General features: G+C 35.0%; 1 protein-coding gene across 8 annotated transcripts in view; it reads right to left on the bottom strand.

Annotated features, from left to right (window-relative positions):
* Positions 1-22,630, bottom strand: part of PDLIM5 (PDZ and LIM domain 5) — a 206,866-nt gene that overhangs the window by 50,709 nt on the left and 133,527 nt on the right. For 3 of the 8 annotated variants that reach the window (XM_032400850.1, XM_032400853.1, XM_032400851.1), the window contains 3 exons: positions 8,787-8,903; positions 6,642-6,797; positions 5,804-5,935 (listed from right to left, as the gene is read on the bottom strand). The exons of 4 other annotated variants lie outside the window; for them this stretch is intronic. In XM_032400850.1, coding sequence (XP_032256741.1) covers positions 5,804-5,935; positions 6,642-6,797; positions 8,787-8,903 — 405 coding nt within the window. The remainder of the gene's footprint in view (positions 1-5,803; positions 5,936-6,641; positions 6,798-8,786; positions 8,904-22,630) is intronic. One more of the 8 variants, XM_032400852.1, reaches the window with a different exon arrangement.

The raw sequence follows: 22,630 nt of genomic DNA, 5'->3' as shown, positions 1-22,630 counted from the left end.
TAAAAGGTCTATCATGAGAAATTAGGCTATTGAAACACTGTTACAGCCAATCCTTTCGAATAATAAGCTAATTTCCTCTTCCTATTCTTCTCTATCTCAACATTTCAGAAAAATCATCTAGATTAAAGCAACTAATTATTAGAGAATTCCTGATAATCTCTATGAAATGGCACAGGTTTTTTTTCCCCTTCTTTCTCAAATTCTTCTGGTATTTTATGAACTAAGTTTCCCTGACATCTTACCACTCTTTTCACTCAATACTCAGTCACTCATTCATTGAACAAATATTTAAGCACCCACTACATGCCAAACATCATGCTATGCACTGGCCACAGAATGGTAAACAAGAGACAACATCCCCAGCTTAAGAGAACATCCAGTGTTCTATGTTCACAATACAGGAAAACAAGAGACAAGACTGCCATTGTCGTCACTCAACCAGAGTTACTTTACTTGCTTAACAGGAGGCCTTATCTGTGCTGGTTCCAGTTTGATTTGGAAGATCATATGGCTTTTCATTACCCTGTCATTTATTATTTATAATTATATGTTGTCATTTCAAAAAAAATTAATTTTAGGTAGCTCAAATTATAAAATATGTACTTTGGAATGATATAATACTATAGCAGTTTCTCTCAAGTTATTATAACAACAATAAGAAGAATACATCCTATAACTTCTGAACAGAAATCAAGATATTGCTTGCTTAAATAATTCCATGCACAGAAACTCAAGTCCTTCAATAACTGAAAACAACAGCTGGAGGAGTAGATCAATATAGACTACTAATTAATGACCAGTAAAATAAATGTCCCTTAATTATACTGTTTAGGTTGATATTATTTCAATGAAAAGAAATTTCAAATTCAATCATGTCCGTTATACTACCAAATTAATAAGAATACCTAATTTCTCCAGTGCTCTTGAATCTGGGATGAACACCTAACAAAGGAGGCCTAAGGGTGCCTAGTCTTAGGAAGGCCTGTTTGCAAGGTTGGCCTCTAACTGGCATTTGAGAAGTTGGCTGGTAAACAGTTCCCTACAGTCATATAAAACTTTCTCTAAAAGGTAAGAGTAGCTCACTGTGCCTAAGCTATACAAACAATGTGGTTTATGCTAAATACCTACTTTCCTTCTGTGAGTCTGGACTTACAGTATGAACTAGGCACAGCGTGACAACATAAGGAGCTCCAATAAAAACCTTAAGTACTTAGTATCTAATGAGCTTCTCTGGTAGATAACACTTCACATGTTTTATCATAACTCACTGCTGTACACAGGGGCGCCTGGGTGGCTCAGTCGTTAAGCGTCTGCCTTCGGCTCAGGTCATGATCCCAGGGTCCTGGGATCAAGCCCCGCATCGGGCTCCCTGCTCTGCGGGAAGCCTGCTTCTCCCTCTCCCACTCCCCCTGCCTGTGTTCCCTCTCTTGCTGTCTCTCTCTGTCAAATAAATAAATAAAATCTTTAAAAAAAAAAAACAACTCACTGCTGTAGGAATCAACATATCCTGTGTGACTTCACTGAAAAAAGACTTTTGGAAACTTGAGCCTCTTTTCTTCTGGACTTGATCCCATGTACCCTTTCCCTTGCTGATTTTGCTTTGTATTCTCACACTATAATAAATCTTAGTCATGAGTACAACTGGATACCCAGTTCTATAAATCCTCTAGTGGGGGGGGGTCCTAGGGCACCTTTGACACTAAACAGTTTTGAAAAATCATTCTAGAGCTATTTTGAAATATTGTTCCTTATTATCGTTCTCTCAAATTCAAATGTAACAGAGCCATCACCTTCTTTTATCATTTCTAATCAGTTTCATGAAAAACTGAAATCCACTTGATATTAAAACATACAATACAATGAAAAATTTAAGCATTTTAGTAATTTTCATAAATCAAAAGTAAAAAACTACTTAATGGCAATGCTGACCGCGTATCAATAAAGATGACACAATAAATAATATTAATGGAAATAGAGTTTAAGATTTATAGTAGAATGGTTATGAGTACCTTTTTAAAACTTTTGTGATGAACAAATTATTTTACCTCTCTAAGTCTCACTTATCTAAACTTTAAATGGGGATAATACTTTGCTCATAAGAGTTCCATGAGGCTTAAGTAAGATAATTATGTACAAAATACTTAGCATACTCTAAGGCACAGAAAAGAGCTTAAACATATGAAAAGGATAATTAATATATTAAAATGATAAAAGACTTATTTTCAATATTCTTATACATTACAAATACATGATTTTTGAAAACAATACAGCAGTACGGGTCATTTTAATTCTAAGGTTAATTTTAGGGTTCATGTGGATTTGGAAAAAAACTAATAATCCATATATTCACAGTTCTGAGAAGAAAATTTATGACCAAGCAATACTAGAAGTTACAGATGAAACAAAAATATAATCTGGAAATAACAAAACCCAAATCATCATTTAATGTTTAATAACCTGAATGAGTTAAAATTTAACTCCAGGACAGCTGCCAGACAGACTTACGTAGACGAAAGTTGACCAGGATGATAGAAAATTAATGCCAAGCCTAGTGAAGTTTGGTTGAAGGAACTGGTAACATTGGCCTAGGGTATGAAAAAACCTCAGGAGAAGCGAAAGAGCAATCCTCAAATATGTGACATGTGGATTCACCCTCCATGGCTACATTCTGTTTGCCTAATGCATTGTCAAGTCTATGGTGAGACAGATTTGGTTCAATAAAAGGAGGTACTTCCTAATGTGAAAAATTGTCCAAAGGAAGTATTCTGTTTCCTAACAATACCTTTAGTGAGAGGCCTGTCTCCAAAGGGTATTCAAGTAGATGATGGAGAGGCTGCAGACCCGATTTAACCATCAGAGGGTGGAGGGCTAAGTTATAAGTTATGCTTCAGCATGACATTCAAAACCTTCTAAGATACAGCTACAGTCTACCTGTCCAATCATTATCTCCTATCACTTTGTGATACAAATTATATGCTGGCCATGCCTCTTCTCTGTCCACAGTTCTCCATTTTTTTTCAGGCTCCACATAGAAGGCACTTCCCCCACTCTCCCTCTGCACACATCCAAGTACCATTTATAATTAACAACAGTAGTAAAAATAATATCTATCATGCACTGTGTACCATACCAAACAATTAATATATTTAATTAATCTTCTAGAAGTAGAGACACTCCTTCCCTCAGTTCATGACACATATTAACTGCATCACATATAGTTAACATTTCAATTTGTAATACCCAGGGTTTAAAAAAGTAAATAAATACCAGTAACTTCTTTATGTATCTTGTCTCCTGCACTACATTATAAACTGAGGCTGGGGACTTTACTGTGACTTTGGGTAAGTTACCCAAAGTTGATCATGTTTCTTCATCTGTAAAATCAGACGAAAATACTACTTTTATTCCAAGGTTATTGTTAGGATTAAATGAAACACAATGAGATAATACATGTAATACAAGTAAAGTACTTGGCTCCATGCTAAGCATAGAGGGAAAAAAAAAAATCTGTCCACAGAACTTTGAAAGGTCCCACATTCTCCCAAACAATGGAGAGTCTCTTCTTACACTTCAATTTTTACCTATACATATGTACATTTTTATTGTATCCTTTGTACATGGTCTTTATATATTCTCTCCCAAAAGGCTAAAATGTTTAAATCTTAAACAGTACTCTTTAGATACAAAGTGTGTGCAGTAGATTATAAAGACCTTATAAAATTCTAAATTATAAGCAAGAAAGTTGTTCCATTTATATTTAAATTCAGGACTGATAAGCGGAGTTCAACAGTCTCAGGAGAAATAGATCTCTATTTACTTAGAACATTTAATGTAGGAATGGGAGAATATTAGGGTTTTATCGAGACAATCATATATCTAAATATATAATGCCTAGGTCTCTAAAAGAGCTAACGTCTTTTTGCCTAATTTTTAGTATTAGCTACTATTTAAATAAAATACATAAACAATAGGTATCATGTACTAAAGATTAAAGAATTAATAAAGTCATTGGCTATATTATTTTATATTTGGGAATAAAATGTTACAATAATCACTAACAGCAAAAATATTTTTAATTAATGACTAATTTACTAATATAGTATGGCATGATAACTTAAATTGGTATCTTATTTCTGAAATCATGCCTCATATATTTTTTCTAAATTTAAAATTTAAAAGGTCTCCTCAGGAAACCCAGTGTTCCTGCTTTCCAGAATGCCAACTCGCTTACCCTGTCGAAAATCATTTCCCTTTCCCAAATACCAAAATATATTTAGTTTGTGCCTATTGCTGTTAATAAAAAGTGATAATGGCTACTAACACCTGTTCTATAAGCAGGTCCATGGATAGCATCCATCAGTCCATAACTTCATGCACACTTTTTTTTAAAACAAGAAGTTTATTTAAACCAAAATGTTTGATTTGAAGGGAAAACTTGATTCATTTCCTTCAGAGTAATTTATCTCTACTTAAAGACAGATTGCTCTGCACGTAAGGGTTATGTACAAAAATGTTATAAAATTGTCCTTAGTTTCACAATGATAAATGAAAAGCATTAAAATTCTCCAACCAAGCAAGGTTTGCAAGAATTTTAATGTTGCTCTTTTTTTATTAAACAGCGAGTGCAAAATAACTTACTGGAATATAAAGATAAGAGCTGAATGAGCATGCCACTAATGGAGACGGGGTATTCTCACACAACTGGTATTTTTCTCCATCCTATTTCCAATTTTCCCTATCCCATCTCCATTTGATATCCATCAAAACATACCATTGGCCATTTAGTTTTAAAAAAATGCAATAGGTATTTTTCTGGAGAGAAGATGTGAGCATTCCATTAGGTCCTCAAAGGGATTTTTTATTCCAAGTGTGGTTAAGTAACCTGTCTCTGTATAGACTTAGCCCTGACGATGAAAGATTTCTGCTCAATTAACACTCACAATTCCACAAATACAAAATAATTTCAAGTGTCTTTTTTTCCTTAGAGAAAAATGTACAATGATCTCTCTCTCTCTCTCTCCCTGTTTAAATATCTCCCTTAAAAGTTACTCAGAATTATAATTAAGTATATTGAAAACCTCCATAACAGTGACTAGAATACAAACACATGATGAGTAGATAGCCTATGTCATATCAGGCTTTTACTAATTATAGTCATAGTTGTACACTCTGCCATTAATTTTATGTTCCATCAGAGACGATTTTAAACAGTTATTTCGTTAAGATTATACATTTCATGAACACTTGGGATATTTTTATTTCTTATATTATGCCTAATAATTTTTGGCAGAATTGTTAAGTTTAGGAGAAAAATTAATTTTGTGTTTCAGAATTTCCCAGATATGGTAAAAATTAAGTTGTTTGCCCAAGTAAAACCCTCATATTTAAGAACTATATAAGACAGTAGTAGCCAATCAAAATGAGTTATTTTATTATTCTTTTTCATTTTTTCAAAAGATATAAAGGTATGTCTTACGAAACATTTGACTATCCTAGTATAGGTACCATCCACGCAATGAAATGGTTATACTGTAATTTAAATACTCACGAAATTACTCATAATTTCATACTAAACATCAAGTGTGCTAATAAAAGATGTCACCAAGGGTTAAAGGGGGAGTTAATGATCATTTAAAATAACATGCTTGTCCATTAGCATTGCACTGAATTTACAGTTAATTTAAAACTGAACACAAATCCACTCTAGGACTTTCTCACCTGGTTTGTTAATACAGTGGTTAGGTGTTACAGAAAGCAGTGTCTTTTATAGCAAACCACCACTGTGATATCTGCTCCACAGTACCTTATTTTCTTAACATGGATCGAGCCCGATGACTTCCTCGAGGACTGCAGGTACGAAAAAACTAAAGGCTTGGAAACAGGGCTGATGCAAAGTGCATCCAGGAGGGAGTGATATTTATCAGGGCTGGAGAGCCTGGTGAGCATTTAGAAAGAGTTTTAAGTTGAAAAATCACACAACCAACAGCAGAAAGTAGTCTTTACAGTCTGTGATTTGAAACATTTCCAGAAAGAGACAGAGACAGACATTTTACAGACAGGCAGAAAGAACAAAGAGGATGAAAAGAATGTCTGAGTACTCTTATTATTTTACTCATTAATACAGAACTGACTAAATTTTCACCAAAACTAGTTGAGACAATCTTTTAGAAAGCCCATAAAGCTTTATAAAGACTACTAGAAATTATGTAAAAACAAAATCTCATAAAAATAAAAAGTTATTCTTTTTTTGGGGAGGAGGGGTGTAGTTAGACTTGAGATCACCCTCAAATACAATCAGTTTGTGAGCGAAAAGAATACCAATAAGAACTTAAAATTATCTATTGATGGCTGATTCTGTCCCAGATATAAAAACTAAAAATTATAAAAACCCAAAACTCAATAAGCATACAACCTGCAGTAATCCACGCAACTGAAAAGTATCATAGATAAATGGGAATCATGGCAACAGATGAAAGGATGATTTAAAGAAAAGCCAGTCATACACATTGTGGGCTATGTCTACAACCCAGGGCCACAACACAACCAAGATCTCACAGACAGCTGTGACTGCTTCAAATGCTGTGTTTGCTTTGAGGGGACCTGTAAGACAGCGGGAACTGCTGGAGTCACACGAGACGCACCCCGTACGTGTAGCTCTGGTTGGGTTTGCAGCAAGAACAGCAGACACGGTAGCAGCCGCACTACTAAGAACTGCAGCACTGTATCTAGCAGGAGGTGAGAAGGTAGAAAAGTTTCGAAAACCTGCCAAAGAACTTGTCACCGCATTTCTGGTGGAGCTGCTTAAATTGATACGTAGGGAAAGAAAAAAAAAGAGGAGAGGAACAAAAAAAGGAAAGTGAGAAGAGATAGCATAATAAAGATAAGACAGTAACCATCTCATATTAATATTTAGACATTAAAAGGTATGATACAGAAGTGTAGTAAGAGTTCAGGTCATTTATTTACCGTTGCTGTGATTTCTCTCAGAAATTAAAATTTGATATATAGTCCTCCATAAAACTGATTTTTGAGATACAAATGCTTTTGAATGTATCCTATTTAAAGTTAAATCAATACAAAACACACATATGAAGATTGATTTGTCAGCATCTAAGTAGAAAATGAATCTAAATATGAAGTTTGAATTTCTGTAATCACAGAAAGGAAGGTTATGTCGATTTTTCTAAAAAGACTCCACATATAGAGCTTTACCTTAGAGATGATATACACCCAGAGTCTGACATTTTAATGAGACTTGTGCTTTCAGGAGAAGCAGGTACAACCGACTGCCTATTCAGAAGCAGCAATACATATTAAAAGGAACAAGAAATAACTTTAAAATATTGAGAATAAACCTACTTGGGGAAGGACAGCACCTTTGTAAAATAAACAGTAGTTAAAGTGAATATGACTAAAACATCACCCTCTCTGCTGATGTTCTATACTTCTATTTCCAGTTAGCTCTGTAAAGACTCAAAAATGCTGGTATGAAATTCCATTTTCAGAACACTTATGACTTAAAATAATAAATATTTTCCTTTCGTCTTTTAGAAAAGGTCAAACACCTGGACAGAAATGAACATTCCATCATTGGGACTGTAATGATTTCCAAGTTGGTTATCAACTTGAAATTGAGAAATTTTTTTATTAAGTTAAAAGAAAGTCTAAAATGTATAGCATGAAACCTGTAACCTCTCCTCCTCATTTATGCATGCAAGTTATTAATGAACATCCTCACCATTCTATGACCACTTTTTTCACAATTTGTGACAGTGGTCACCTCCAACACAAAGTAATTATGTGCCAAACTCAATCCAGGTTAATGAGAGCTCTGATGTCTGAAACTGTGCATTTGTGTAAGTCTTTTCTCCTTCTCAGAAGAATTTGATAATCCATTATTCACAGTTCCACTGGCTATAGCTTTACAATTAGAAAGCATATTAAAGAAACAGTGGCAAGCCATTTTTAAAAATCATACAGAATTAAGTATAGTTTTTCTGCAAGCCTATAATTGAATTGAACTGTATGGCTATGTTTTAGCAACCGTTGTGAATGGCTAGAAAAGAAAGAATGGGTCTGGAAAGAGAAAAGAGAGATGCTATCAGTGGCAAAGCAGGGTAATATGAGTGTCATGCAATGTGGAAGAAAAAGTTACCAAGTGATTCAACTCTGAATTCCTCAATTACTCCGCATCTTTCAAGCAATGGCTGCTATTTGGGGGAAGTGACAGCAAATAACAACTAGAAACCTAAGTCTATAAAAAAATCAGCTAAAAAGTAAATCAGCTAAATTGTCTTTCTCCTGTAAAAAGAAAAGGAAACCGTAATGGACTTCTTTCCTTGTATTGTATCACAAATAATAATATAAAAGGACTTAGTATCAGCAGAGACCTGCAAAATCTTATAAGTAACCCGAATACCTTTAGAATATGTGTGGGAACGTGGAACGTATCACTTCGTTTTTAGAGGTGAATGCTCTAACTCAGTAGACTTACAACAAACTCAAGAAAGTTGACTTTCCAAATCACAGTGAATAAACAGAAGGCATAGATTTCCTAACTCTATATGAGAACTTTGAAAATAAACAAAAAGAGAGACACACATATACACAAATATGAAAGCGGTATAAAGCGGTGTTCCACAGCTGAGTGCCAAAGTTTCTTGTCTATATATTAATGATGTCAGTTCTGTAATCTATGATCACTTGTTCCTTTTTAGTCAGTTTTAGTATTTAATTTCACCACCAGCATTAAAATTTCGACATACCATGAGGGAAAAAAACTCTACCTAGAATACGTGGTTACTTTAGAAAGTGTGGCTACTTGGCTACCAATATGTAAAACCTGAGGAGTTGCAGGTGGGTGAGGTCCACTCTGAGGTAGGTCTTCCAGAGAACTGTCAAACCTAAGTTTTCAGAAGCAAAATAAACAAGGCAAAGGAAATATTAATGAAAAGTACAGACATTTATCATCTATACCACCTTTTAAGTGTACACTGGTTCCTTTGGGAGAATACTCTAGGTTTTTTTTTAATTTTTTATTGTTACGTTAATCACCATACATTACATCATTAGTTTTTGATGTAGTGTTCCATGATTCATTGTTTGCATATAACACCCAGTGCTCCATTCAATATGTGCCCTCTTTAATATCTATCACCAGGCTAACCCATCCTCCCACATCCCTCCCCTCTAGAACCCTCAGTCTGTTTTTCAGAGTCCATCGTCTCTCATGGTTCGTCTCCCCCTCCGATTTCGCCCCCTTCATTCTTCCCCTCCTGCTATCTTTTTTTTTTTAACATATATTGTATTATTAGTTTCAGAGGTACATATCTGTGATTCAACAGTCTTGCACAATTCACAGCACTCACCATAGCACATACCTTCCCCAATGTCTATCACCCAGCCACCCCATCCCTCCCACCCCCCTCCACTCCAGCAACCCTCAGTTTGTTTCCTGAGATTAAGAATTCCTCATATCAGTGAGGTCATATGATACATGTCTTTCTCTGATTGACTTATTTCGCTCAGCATAACTCTAGTTTTTTGTTTGTTTTTTTTTAACTTCATATCTGCAGTAAGGTTAAAACCCAAACCAACACCCTCACCACCACCAAATCTATTCCCTCCCCCAATTTTTTTTAACATGGCTACCTTCATGTGAGGGAAGAAAGGCGTATGGGAATTCTCACACAGAGTCCCAATACAAAAGACTGTGTATTTTGCATGTTTCAGGGAAGTTGGGCTCTAGGAAATTAATTCAGTTGCCTAATATCATATACCTTGTAAGAGTCAGATGGAATTTAAACCAGGTCTGTCTGTACTATTTCCACTACATAATGCTTTCCAGCATCTTGTGGGGCAGCTGCCTGAATAGTGCACTGCAAGAAAGAAACTAAAAACCTCCTTTCAATTCAGAAAGCTGTTTGTAGATCTGAAATAATATGGATGTTGTTTATCTCGATGTAAACAAAGTATTTTATCCAATCGCACAACAAATGTTTGCATGCAGCTGTGTTGCTTAACTTTTTGTTTTTCTGATGTCTGTACCATTTTTTCTTCTGAATGCCAGAATTAAATTTTAGAACTATCACCAGGTTAAAAAAAGATGAAAAATGCAGTGTGAGGTTTGAAAGAAGAAAGCACCAAGTATAATACTTTGGGAAGAAAACATAAATAGGAGAAATACAAAATTGCCTGTTGTTTAAAAAAAAAAAAGCTGTGGAAAAAATAGAATATATCAGCCATATTATACTGATTTTCAGAATAGAAAATGTAACACTAAGATAAAGAAATAGAAAAGGAGAGATTATATTCCCATTTTTTATTTAGCACCTGTCACACCTTTACCACAGAGTGCTGAAAAAGAAAAGGCAGACAACTTAACAAAAATGTCATGTTAGAATTAAGATATCATTTAAGAGACAGAGTAGAAAATGTTAAAAGAATAAGAACTGTAAGTCCTATAACAGGGGTCAGCAAACCATGAGTATCAGGCCAAATGTAGCCCACCACTTTGTTTTGTATGGCCTATGAACTAAGAGAGGTTTTAAATGGTTTTTTAAAAATGAAAAGAATAATATTTCATGACACATGAAAATTATATGAAATTCACATTTCAGCCACAAAGTTTTAATAAACTTTAAATAAAGTTTTATGGAACCCAGCCAGGTTTCTTCATTTACATATGTCAATGGCTATTTTCACATTACATACAGAGGTCAGTAATTGTGACACGCCATATGGCTCATAAAACCTAACATACATACTATCTGTATCTTTACAAAAAAAGTTTGCTAACCCCTGTCTAGAGAAAAACCTCTCCACATAGCTACCAGAGTACACTTTTAACAATACAAATCTGATCCTGTCTGTTGCTGAGCCTTCCAGCACTGCTTTAGAGACAACTGTGGTCCTGGGCTCCCTATTCTCTAGTTTTATCTTACAGAGCTCTTCTTTTTCTCTGCCTTGCTCCAGTCCAACTGGTTTTCCATCTCTTCCCGAAACAGGCCAAGCTTCTTCCCATCTCAAGACCTCTGCATAGTCTGCTACTTCTCACTTTTTATGCCTACCTCTCTACCGCAACTTCACTGGGCTAATTTCTAAGTGTCCTTCAGCCCTCAGTTTAAACGTCACCTCCTCTGGGAGGCCTCTCCAATTCCCCACATCACCTTAGGCTGCCCATGTCATATGCTTTCAAAGTACCCTGCACCTTTTCTTTACAGAACTTATTTGTAATTGATGTAATCAGACAGTTTGTGTGGTTATCTGTTTAATTCTGGACTCCCTAACCAAATTAGAAGCTCCCTGAGGTCAAGGACCATTATGTTTAATGGTACAAATGAAGTGTAACAAAGTACTTACCACAAAGTAAACAATAAATATTTGTTGAATGAATGCATGAATGAAACTTATTGTTTTCAAATATAGAAGTCACTCACAATATACATATATTTCTTAGAAAATATTTGTACCTTCTAGAGACTGGAGACTGTATGGCAGTTCAGGTTAAACAGATACTATATTACTACCTAAGCAAGAAGGGGCACATGATCAACTTCTAAGAAATTACTAGACCTCCAAAAATACCTCTAAAAATGTCCTTTACAACATAAAGAATTATCAATATTCTAGAAAAAAAAAAGAAAATATAAAGAATTATCAATGTTTTCATACTAATACATATCGAGGACTAAGATATAAGAAAAAGGAGTAAGCTGGAGTTCAGTCTTCCAATACCTCCATGCACTATGCTGATTGGAAAAATGAGTGTCACTTGAGAATAAAGTTCACAGAACTCATGAAATTCCTTCTAAAGCCAGATTTCCAAGTTTCCAAACAAACGCACTTGGCCAGTTTCCCATGTCTTACACTGATTACCTATCCCTTTGCTTAGCCAACCTCTAAAAATACTAGACCTAAGAAAATCTTTAACTACCTCATTTAATATGGAACAGACATCAATATCTACTCTAATTCTGTCATTCCCTAATATTTATTCCTTTTAGGATTGGAAGAAGCTCTAATTAATAGCACCTCTACAGCAGCCAAATTCTCTTTGTTAAGTGAGTTTTCATTTCTTACGAAAGCGAGGTATGAAGACTTTATCCTTCCCAGATATGTCTGGAGAATTGAGCTTGCAGGCTTTTGGCCTGCTTTTCTCCGGAAAAATGAACAAAGAGCTATTTGTGCATTATCTTTCTCGGCAATTATGTCTTTCCATGCTTTCCAATGGGGACCCATACTAGCAATCTGTCCAGGCAAAGCCAGGGTGATGTTGCTCATCTTACTAATTTACCATCCTGCAGGAACAGGGAATGGAACTCTCTTTCTATGCCCCAGGACTGACAGCTGTCAAAAAGCAAGATCCTTATGCTGTGGACTCCATCTCCTCCCTTTTTCTCAGGGGCCTCAATTATCTATCTCCTTTGTATTTTCTATTCTTCTTCTCCACTGCATGCTTTGAGTCCCCATTCAAAAATACTATAGTATAGCTTCTCAAAAAAAACAAACAAACAAAAAAAAACACCAACAAAACTGCCTTCCCTTTCTATTTTCCTATCCCCATTAACAGCCAAAGGGAATAATAGTTTTACTCTAGAAATACTGTCTCCATTTCCTCACCTGCCTGTCACTCTTCAACCAGCTCAAGTGGGCCTCATCCTCCAGCCTTGATAAAACCATATTCGTGCCAAGGTCACTAATGATCTCTTTGTGGCTAAATTCAATTGACAAATGTGCAGTCCTCATGTTCTTTTTATTGTGGTAAAAAACACAACATAAAACTTACCATCTTAACCATTTTTAAGTGTATAGTTCAGTAGTAGTATTAAGTATACGCATTGTTGTGAAACAGACCTCCAGAACTTTATCTTGCAAATCTTAAACTACACCCATTCAGCAACTCCTCTTTTTCCCCACCACCCACCCCCTGGTGACCACCATTCTACTTTCTGTTCCGTGAATTTTATTTCTTTAATAGCTCCACCATATAGGTGGAATCGTACAGTTTTTCTTTTTGAGTACATTCCTCATTTTACTTAGTCTTGGTATAAGACCCAGTTGACCATTCCTCTTCTGTCTTCTGTGCCTTAAGCCTATACACTTGCCTGTTTTTAGTACTATTTACTGGCTATTCCTGATTGCAGGATGTGAAAGTTCTCCATCAGTAATACAATTTCAAAATGCTAATCTGGCTCACCCATATTAGAATTATACGTAAACCATGTAAGAATAAATTCGTCACAAAGGCTAACCTTTAAAATATGTGAAAAAGAATGCAGAAACTTTCTTTTGCAGCACAAAAACTTCAAGTTTCCAACGAAAAATTTCAATTCCTCACTCTCTTTATAAATATCACAAAATAACCAAATAGAGTGACTTATTACATCCCCACATGGCAATGAGAGGAGAAATTCAATCCTTAAAATATGTATTTTATACCAAGTAAAGGAGGAATAAATATGTAAAGGAGGTATAAAATATGTATTTTATACCAAGTAAAGGAGGAAAATGACAATTGTCCTTTGTATTTTCACTCTTCCACAAAGCAAACATTCACACAATAATATTGGATTTCCCTTCTGGAAAATTAAATCAATTAAACTTAAGCTGGAAATTTCTGGCACTCTTAATCACAAGCCAAATTTATTAACTGATTTCAATAGCCTTTGTTTTTGTAGCAGCCTAAAAACATTATTTAAGCCTGCTAATTCTACATTACAGATGGCACCTTACAGTGAACTTAAAAATCAGCAAGTAGGGGCATCCTTGCTTTTTATACATGGGGAAGCAGAAAGGACTGAATGTTAGATGTAAAAAGATTAAGAAGGAAATGATCAAACATGAAAATACCACCCAAAATGAGATTTACTTTTTGTGAGAGCAAAGATAAAGGACTGACTCAAATTATTTTTCTTGGGGGTTCCCACTTTACAGAAGAAAGGAAAAGAGGGAAAGAATAAGGGAGATCTCTGAAGCAAATGGAACTTATTATTTATGTTGGGGGAAGAGTTTGCTCTCTCTCTATATATATATATATATTCCATTTTATTCACACCTTTCAAATTCTGCCTTAACTCTTACATATTTCTCTACTGTTGCTTTCCCTAATGGGCAATCATTGAATAATGCCCTGTCTTAACATTATGTGAATTCCTTAGGTTAATTAACTCTACAGTATTCCTTGATATTTTTAGAGAATTTTTTCTATTTATTTATTTATTTATTTATTTATTTATTTATTTATTTAAGACTGAGAAGGAGAGCACGAGCAGGGTGGAAGGGCAGAGGGAGAAGCAGACTTCCCACTGAGCAGGGTGTCCAACTCAGGGTTTAATCCCAGGACCTAGAGATCAGACCTGAGCCCAAGGCAGATGGGTAACCAACTGAGCCACCCAGGTGCCCCTAGAGAAATTTTTCTATAGGGTCCCAAGATAAGACAGGATAAAGATTGAGCATATATTACACTATATCTATTCTAAAAACCCAATATAATATAAAGATTTTAAGGGGTAACACCAACTTTAAAATCACCTGGAATAATCCCCTGATAAAAGCCTACATCCCTTAGTAACTGTAAGGTACTAACCACTAACCATTGCCCCTCTCACTCTGCATCATCAATTTCTTCTTGATGGCTCCTATTATTGATTTCAATTAGCTAGAAACAGCTTCCTCTATGGGGCAGAAACCTGCCATTTTGTAGTATTTATGTAATCCTAACATTATAAAAAGAATTTATAAATTATAAAGGTATTATTTCAGATCCAGAATAAAAAGATATATTATTTACTAAGTAGCACTGCTCAATCTGTTACCTATTTGAAAATATACATGAATCTGTCCGAATGCCTACTATGCAACAGCCACACACCATAAGTCCTTGGAGAAGCCAGTGTCTTGAGAATGCCACCGAAGCACCTTATGCTCGAGTGAGTATCCCACTAGCATTAGAGAACAAAAGCTAGGGGTCACACACTCTCTAGCTAAATCTTCTGGATCATTCGTCCTGAGCTCTCCCATTAATCACTGCATTCACTCATTCATTCAACAATGGCATTTGGATTCCACTTCATGCCAGGCATCCTCACGTATTCTACTGCCTACTTTAATTTCCTGCCCTTGTGGAGCTTAGATTCTCCTGCCCACTTTCCTCTAACAGACCACAAGGATAAATCCCATCATACTCTCCATCCATTTACCTGCCACAATCAGAAGGGCAAACCCCTCGGGTCATGCATCATCTCCTGGATTCTTGTTTCTTTACTGTTTTTTTATGTATCTCCCAATATGATCAATTTCCCATTCCTCTCAGCTGTCCCAAATCCTCTGTTACTCCACTGTACCCTCTATTGTTCTGCGCCTTCTGTGCAGTCCCTTCAAAAAGAGGTTCCTTCTCATACCTTGTATGTTTATAAACTTGGAAATGAAGATAATGCCTTCCTCAATATTGTTTCTAACATTAGTCATCTTAGATCCTCCAAAATCCCCAGTCCCTTAAGGCTCATATCATCAGATTATACCACTATCTACTCATCTCATTTTCTTGCCTCTACCTCACCCACTATTTGCTTCAGGCCCTGACTCACTCTCTTCCTCTTTACCCCATTCAAACAATCATTCTTGATGACTTCGGAGTTGTCATGTTGAATCACTGACTAACATGACTGCTATTTTCTTTGACTTTTTCACTTCAAAGATAATTCCTCCAAGGCTAGTAAGTCTCATGCCTGGAACATCTCAGCCATGCACTCCAGAATTCATAACTTTTACTTTTTCATCAATAAGATTAACATCTCTAAAGTCTGGATGTTAAGCACCTCCTTTTTTTGTAACTCACTCACCCCTCTATATCTTGATTCTATTAGCTTTTTTACTGAACTGACCTTAACCAATTTCACAGACTCTTACCAACTCAATTAATTCTTACCAAATTCACTGGTTCTTTTATTTTGTTATCCATCAACCCCTGCCCCTCCATTGTCAGCACTTCCTCTAAAATACAAACCCACCCAATTCCTTCCCTCTCCATTAGTACCTCTTGAGCTTAACTTCCTATCATCTCTTGCCTGAACTAAGGGGATACACATAACTAGTCTCCTGTGTTCATTATTTCTCCCTCACAATCAATTTTACATAGTATTCAGAGGGCTCTTTTAAAAACATACATCAGATATTACTCCCATGATTAAAATCCTGTACTGGGCTTTCCAATTAATTGGGATAAGAATCTAAATCCCTTAACACAACTTACAAGGCAAAAAATGATCTGGTTCCTGACTACTTCATTCAATCTCTTATCACTCTCTCCTTTATTTACTATGCTCCAGTCATAGTGGACTTCTTTCAGTTCCTTAAACACACCAAGCTGAATCCTGTCTCAGGGCCTTTGCACTTGCTATTCCCTCTGCCTAGATAGCCTATGTTCTGTATATGTGCATGGTTAACTCCTTCAGGTCATTCATATTTCAGCTCAAATGTCTTCTTTTTCCCTAACTAGTGTCTAATGACTTCACTTCTCCCCTCCCCTCATTATAGTCATCATATTGTCTCATATTATTTCTTTATAGAATAACATCATAACATAGAACTATATTATTTGCTTTTTTATTGCATGTTTGCTCCACTAGACTGTAAATCCATGACAGAACCTTGCCTCTGTTATAAACCAAGCATCTACAACAGTGAGTACCACATGATAAGTACTTCATAAGCACTTGCTGGATTTATTTATTAAATGTATATATAATAAACATGAGCAGGGATCACTAAAGTCTGAGACTAAGGAAGAATGTTTGGGGAAGACGACGACATAGCTGTGGATTTAGGCCAAGGAACTAGGCCCTGTTATCAGCTGAAATCAATTACTCATATAAATGCTTCTGACCCAGACAGCTTAACTATCCCATGATTTTTCAGTTGATTTTCTCGGGATTACCTACATAATTGTCAGACATTAATGCCAAGGATTAATTTTAATATGTCAGGTGAGATTTTACAAGTGTAGAATCGAACTATTGCTTGCCTTATAATTTTAAGAGTCATATGACATGACTTATATTGGGTTTACTTTTTTCTAAAATCCCTAATTTTTTATATTTATTTTTGCTAACTTCATCCACCCCTACCACCAAATATGTCCCAGAAGAGCAAAATTATTTGACCCAAACTACACATAACTATATTAAATTTTTTTTTTCCTACTACATTTGGTTCATTTTCCTAGACTCCTAAAATATGTTCGAAGGATGATCTGGTTATGGAACATGTATGCCATCCCTCCCCACTTCAGGATAGCCCCAAATTTAGGAAGCAAGCTATAGAAGTCCTCATCCAAGTCACTAATTGATCCTTTAAAACAACATCCTTTGTTCAACTCCTTCAATTTATCATGAATCTAAAAATTTGATAATCATTAACCTCATTTCATTATTAAATTCAATGGGATCTTAAGAGCCTTTCTTTGATGACTTGTTAAAATTAACATTTCCCCCAATCTACCAAAAATGTGTTAAATTGGGTTTGATTTGTTTCTTGAGAACTTAATTCTGGGTCTTGGCAGTTCTGTCCTTTTCTCAGTGCTCACTGGCAAGGCTTTAAAAATGCCTTCTAGATTTTTTTTCCAGGTGACCTCAAATGCAAACTAGTTTACAGTTTATAAGTTTTTTTCTTCTTTGAAAATCAGTACTCCAAGTACTTATTCCAAGTCTTCTATTTTCTTTTCCATTCTCCAGCATTTTTTTTTTTTAATGCATATAGCGTTACTTACCAAATCTCATCTGTAAGTTCTATAAATACTTGGGTTATAAATCATTGAGAAAAACAGACTACTGAGAGCTCATCTAGAATCCCTTTCTAATTGGGACTTTAATTCCCTCCAGAATGTAAACTAACCAAAACTTTTTCAGTATTTATCTCTCGGTTTGGGTGACTTTTGTTTGCTTGTTTGTATCTTTCGACAATGAGCATTTGTTAATTTATAGTAACCCCTGACAACATCATTTTTTTAATCTCTTGAATTATTAATGTTGTCTGGTCATTTTATTTTTCATATTTAAATATTTGTGTGTGTGAATGGACATTTTCTTAACACGCATGTGGTACTGTTTCAATAACCCTGCTAAAAGATTTGCTCATTTAATAACAGATATTTGATGCCACTGCAGTAAGCAAAGGATAAATCTGAGTCCACCAAGTTTGCTTAAAACTATTCTCTTTAAAATCTTTCAGAAATTTATTCTCAATTACTTTTTTTCTTATGAGTTACTAGGATATTGAGACAAAGAATAAAGTATGTGAAAAGACAAAATACATAATGTACCTCTAACCCAAAAGTTGCACAGATTTCATCCTAGCTTTAACACACTCTATTCAAAGAAATAAATACAGACTCTTCAGAAATAATTAATTAGGAGTAACTGGGAGATGAACACCTCTCACAAAGTTGGACATAGAAGCAGCATTCAACTGTTAATAGTCCTACTATTACTGTTATAGTCCTACTATTACTGTTAATAGTCCTAAAAATAGAGAAAAACAAAAGGAGAGACACAGACAGTTGAACCTACTTTTAAGATTAATTTAATTTGAAAAGAGTTCTTTAATTTGACTAAGAAATGGAAAATTGAGATGTCTAAATATCCATACCTGTCATATGTTTTATACATTATGTAATACATCATTTCAACTTTCTTTTATAAAATCACACTATCGTAATAAATACACCTTCACATAACATAAAGGTAGAAAAACTTGGTCTTCTGAAACTTTCAATGTGACTAAAATATGTAAAATTGAATAGTGACAAAGGATAGAATATTAAGCCCTCCATCATGGATGAAGACTGCCTATTACCAATGCTCTTCATTAAGTTGTGACATCTTTTGAAATTAAAAAGTTAATTACAGGAGGAGCCTTCAATAGTATTGACTTTTAGTCAAGAAGATAAGTTCCTTTTACTTTCTGGTTTAATTCAATCAAATAATTTCAATGTAATTTACCTCCCTAAGGGTGAAACAGAAAGAATTTATCCAAATAGTATTGTAAGAGAAGTGCTGGTGGTCTGATAAAACTTCTAAGGAACTTAATTTTTCAGTATTTATCTCTGGATTTGGATGATTTTTGTTTGCTTGTTTATATCTTTCAACAATGAGCATATGGACCATGAAAGTCAATTTCTGCATATTACAAATACTGGTTTTTATTTTTAAAGGTATTTATAAGCGGTAGTCTTCCCAGATTAATTTGGGAAAAGTAATGAACAATTTGTGTGTGAAAATACAGAGTGTATATAGGAACTGTTTCTTGCTTCAATGATTTTAAAGTACTATTCTCACAAGGAACTGAAGTGTAGTAATTACTTATGTTCAATAGATGGCGATCTTTACATTATACAGTGGTCACCAAACCAGCATTTGCAAAGGGCAGTATAATCCATCAGTAGAAAATGAAAAGAGGTAAATTACAAACGTTCCATATTTTGCAATAGACAAAAATTAGCGCTTGGTTACACACCCATTTTTTGGACCTATGGACTTTTTTCTAGGTTGACGAACGCACTCTGCAGTAATGATGGTGAAAGCTAAGAGATTCTATCTGGCTGTTACTATTTTTATTTTTTAAAATTAAACTCTGTTGTAGAAGCCTTCATGTTGTGTATATTTTAGCAAATCCACTTGTTCTTACACTTCATAAAAGTATGTGGGAATATGAGACTAGCGAATGATTCCTGATTTCTTTGCATGGCTTATGAAGAATAATTTTTTAGATAATTTACTCAAATACATGTGTCTTAAAAAGGATAAACACCAGGAGTCCAGTATATTTGTGAAACAGCAATTGAAGGAAGACATGGCTCAGGTCAGCAAACTGTTTCTTCACTAAAACTATTTTATGTGGGTTATGGAAACGTGAACAAACTGAATTATTTTAAAAGCCTGCTATAACAAGAGTATGTTTGGAAATATTTGTGAAATTTCTGCTTTCTAAATTTTCAATAAATGTACAAAGATGACAGGTTTCTATTCAAGAAGTAACTTAAGATTTGTTTTGATAACCTTCAGCTAGAAAGCATGTGGACATTACTTAGTGCTATGGGACAGCCCATACTAAAGGGTTTTTCCCCCTCATATTGTTTTGTGTAATGTAACTGGTGACTAGAGTTTGAACTATTTTCCTAACAAAGGGAGAGGCAGTTACTCCTCCCTTGAGTATTTTAAGTCTTTGAAAATTAAAAATCCCTATCATACATTATTCTTAACCATAATATATGAAAAATCAGAACCTATCATTACTTGAACGAGAGATAAAAGACTGAAAAAATGTTTTGATCATAATTTTATACATCTTTTTGCTAACTAAAATGCTATTTTTTTAACTTATTCATATAGACCTCTGTAAGTATGAAAATTTTAAAACTGCTTATTAAATATTTTACATTATAGTAGAAACTGAAAAGATGGTGAGATCAAGAAAATCACCCTTTAACTTAAGATAAATTGTATGGTGCCCGATACAATGATGTATTTCTAGGTATATATATATATATATTTTAAGTTATCTTTCAATGAAATTTCTTTTTTTAAATTTATTTGAGAGAGAGAACAAGCAGGGGGAGGGGCAGAGGGAGAAGTAGGCTCCCCGCTGAGCAGGTAGCCCAACACCCTGGGATCATGACCTGAACTGAAGGCAGAAGCTTAACTGACTGAGCCACCCATGTGCCCCTCAATGAAATTTCCTATAGCCTCCCATAATTCTCTACTCTGGCAAGTCACATATAATTATTAGCTTTCCATTATTAACATGTTGTTAATAATATAGCTGTTGCTTCTTTTCAGTCAATGTTGCAGACTAGACTCTTAACTTCAAACTTCTCCATTTCCCTAGGAATGATAAAATTATTTCTATTGGTTTTTCCAGAGTACTAAGCATTTCATATACTCATTTCTAAAATTAGTCAGGTATTGTCTTATCACGGGAGTCACTAAGCTATTCATGTTGAAACAGACCAAAAACACACAGGAAGATGGATTAAGAAACAAATTTTTCACTTAATTTTAAAAAGTGTCTTCCACAACCATTTAACAAACAGATAACACTGGGGGAAAGCATCAACACTTTTGCCAATTAGGTTGCCAAAGCACAACAATTCTCCTTTGAAGCAACTTAGGTACTTAGCAACTCCACTTTACCTAGAGTACAAATATTAATGTTTTGATTTTTATAAAAACTTGACTTGTATTGAATTTATATTCAATTAAAAGTTATGTTTACCATGCTGTTAACAATTTCCCTAAAATTCAACAAATAAGAAATTGGAGAAATATGCATTTATATGCAATTAGAAACCATTAGTTAGTGCTAACTAGTGCCAAATACAGTGAGGATACCAAAACTCTTGTGTCCAAAGAGCTTATACTCTAGTTAGGGATATAGGGCATGGAGACAAACACCTGTTATCCAAAAGAGAAAAAGAGGCACCACAACAGAGATAACAACAATCCTTCTATCTGGGTCCAAGTCAGTGAGTCTACTTAAGAATAACTTTTTTTTAAATACTACTCTGCCAAATTAATATTAGTACAGAAAGGCCGCTGGTATATATTATGGACTGAATGGTTTCCCCCCAAAATTCATATGTTGAAGCCCTAATCCTCCAGTGTGACAGTATTTTGATATAAGGCCTATCAGAAAGTAATTCAAGTTAAATGAGGTCCTAACAGTGAGGCCCTAATCTGACAAGATTGGTATTCTTATAGAAGAGGAGATACCAGAGCTCTCTCTCTTTGTGTGTCCACAGAGGAAAGGCCATGTGAGGACACACTGAGAAGGTAGTCATCTGCAAGCCAGACAGAAAAGACTTACCAGAAATCTACCCTGATAGCACCTGGGTCTTGGATTTCTAACTTCTAGAACTGTTAGAAAATAAATTTCTGTCATTTAAGTTATCTACTCTGTGGTATCTAGGTGGCAGCCTGAGCTAATATAGTATATTTCTAATTTAAGAATTAGTTCACCAAAGATGAATCTTACAGTCCTAACACCTACTTTCAAATTATATTTGTGTTTTTTGTATCTGTATACTTACGTATTTATTGTATTTATATATATACTTATATTAAATGCCCATTTATATATTGAATGTATAGATCTTTACTTACACACTTACAGTTACAGTTGTACCCAGAAAGAAATACTATGCCTGTTAGAATGCCTTCTCCTTCCAATTTATATTTTTATACTAAGACTCTTGGCTTCAAAGAGCTTATACTCTAGTCGAAGATTTATGACATACAGACAAAGATCTATAATACAAATTAGGAAAGGAGTGGTAGAAATTATATATTACTTCAGAAGTTAAGATTATTGCTACTGTGGAGGGTGGAGGTAGCACACTGTGGGTGAGTCTGTGTGACTGGAATTGTAGGAAGGAATAAGAAAATCTTGGAAGAGGGAGGATTTGTTCTCAGCCCAGTCATTCTCACTGGTACACCCTGGGCATTTGGGGCAGGATCACGCTTCATTCTGTGAAATTATTCAGGGCATTAGGAGACGCTTAGCATCCTTAGCCCCCCACTAGCATCCTCCTAGCCTTGTAAGATCTGTATTATCCCCCTACACATTTCCAAAGGCT

This window comes from Phoca vitulina, unplaced genomic scaffold (assembly GCF_004348235.1).
Source record: "Phoca vitulina isolate PV1807 unplaced genomic scaffold, GSC_HSeal_1.0 scaffold3, whole genome shotgun sequence".
NCBI classification, from domain to species: Eukaryota; Metazoa; Chordata; class Mammalia; order Carnivora; family Phocidae; genus Phoca; species Phoca vitulina.
This window is presented reverse-complemented; position numbering and strand designations above follow the sequence as displayed.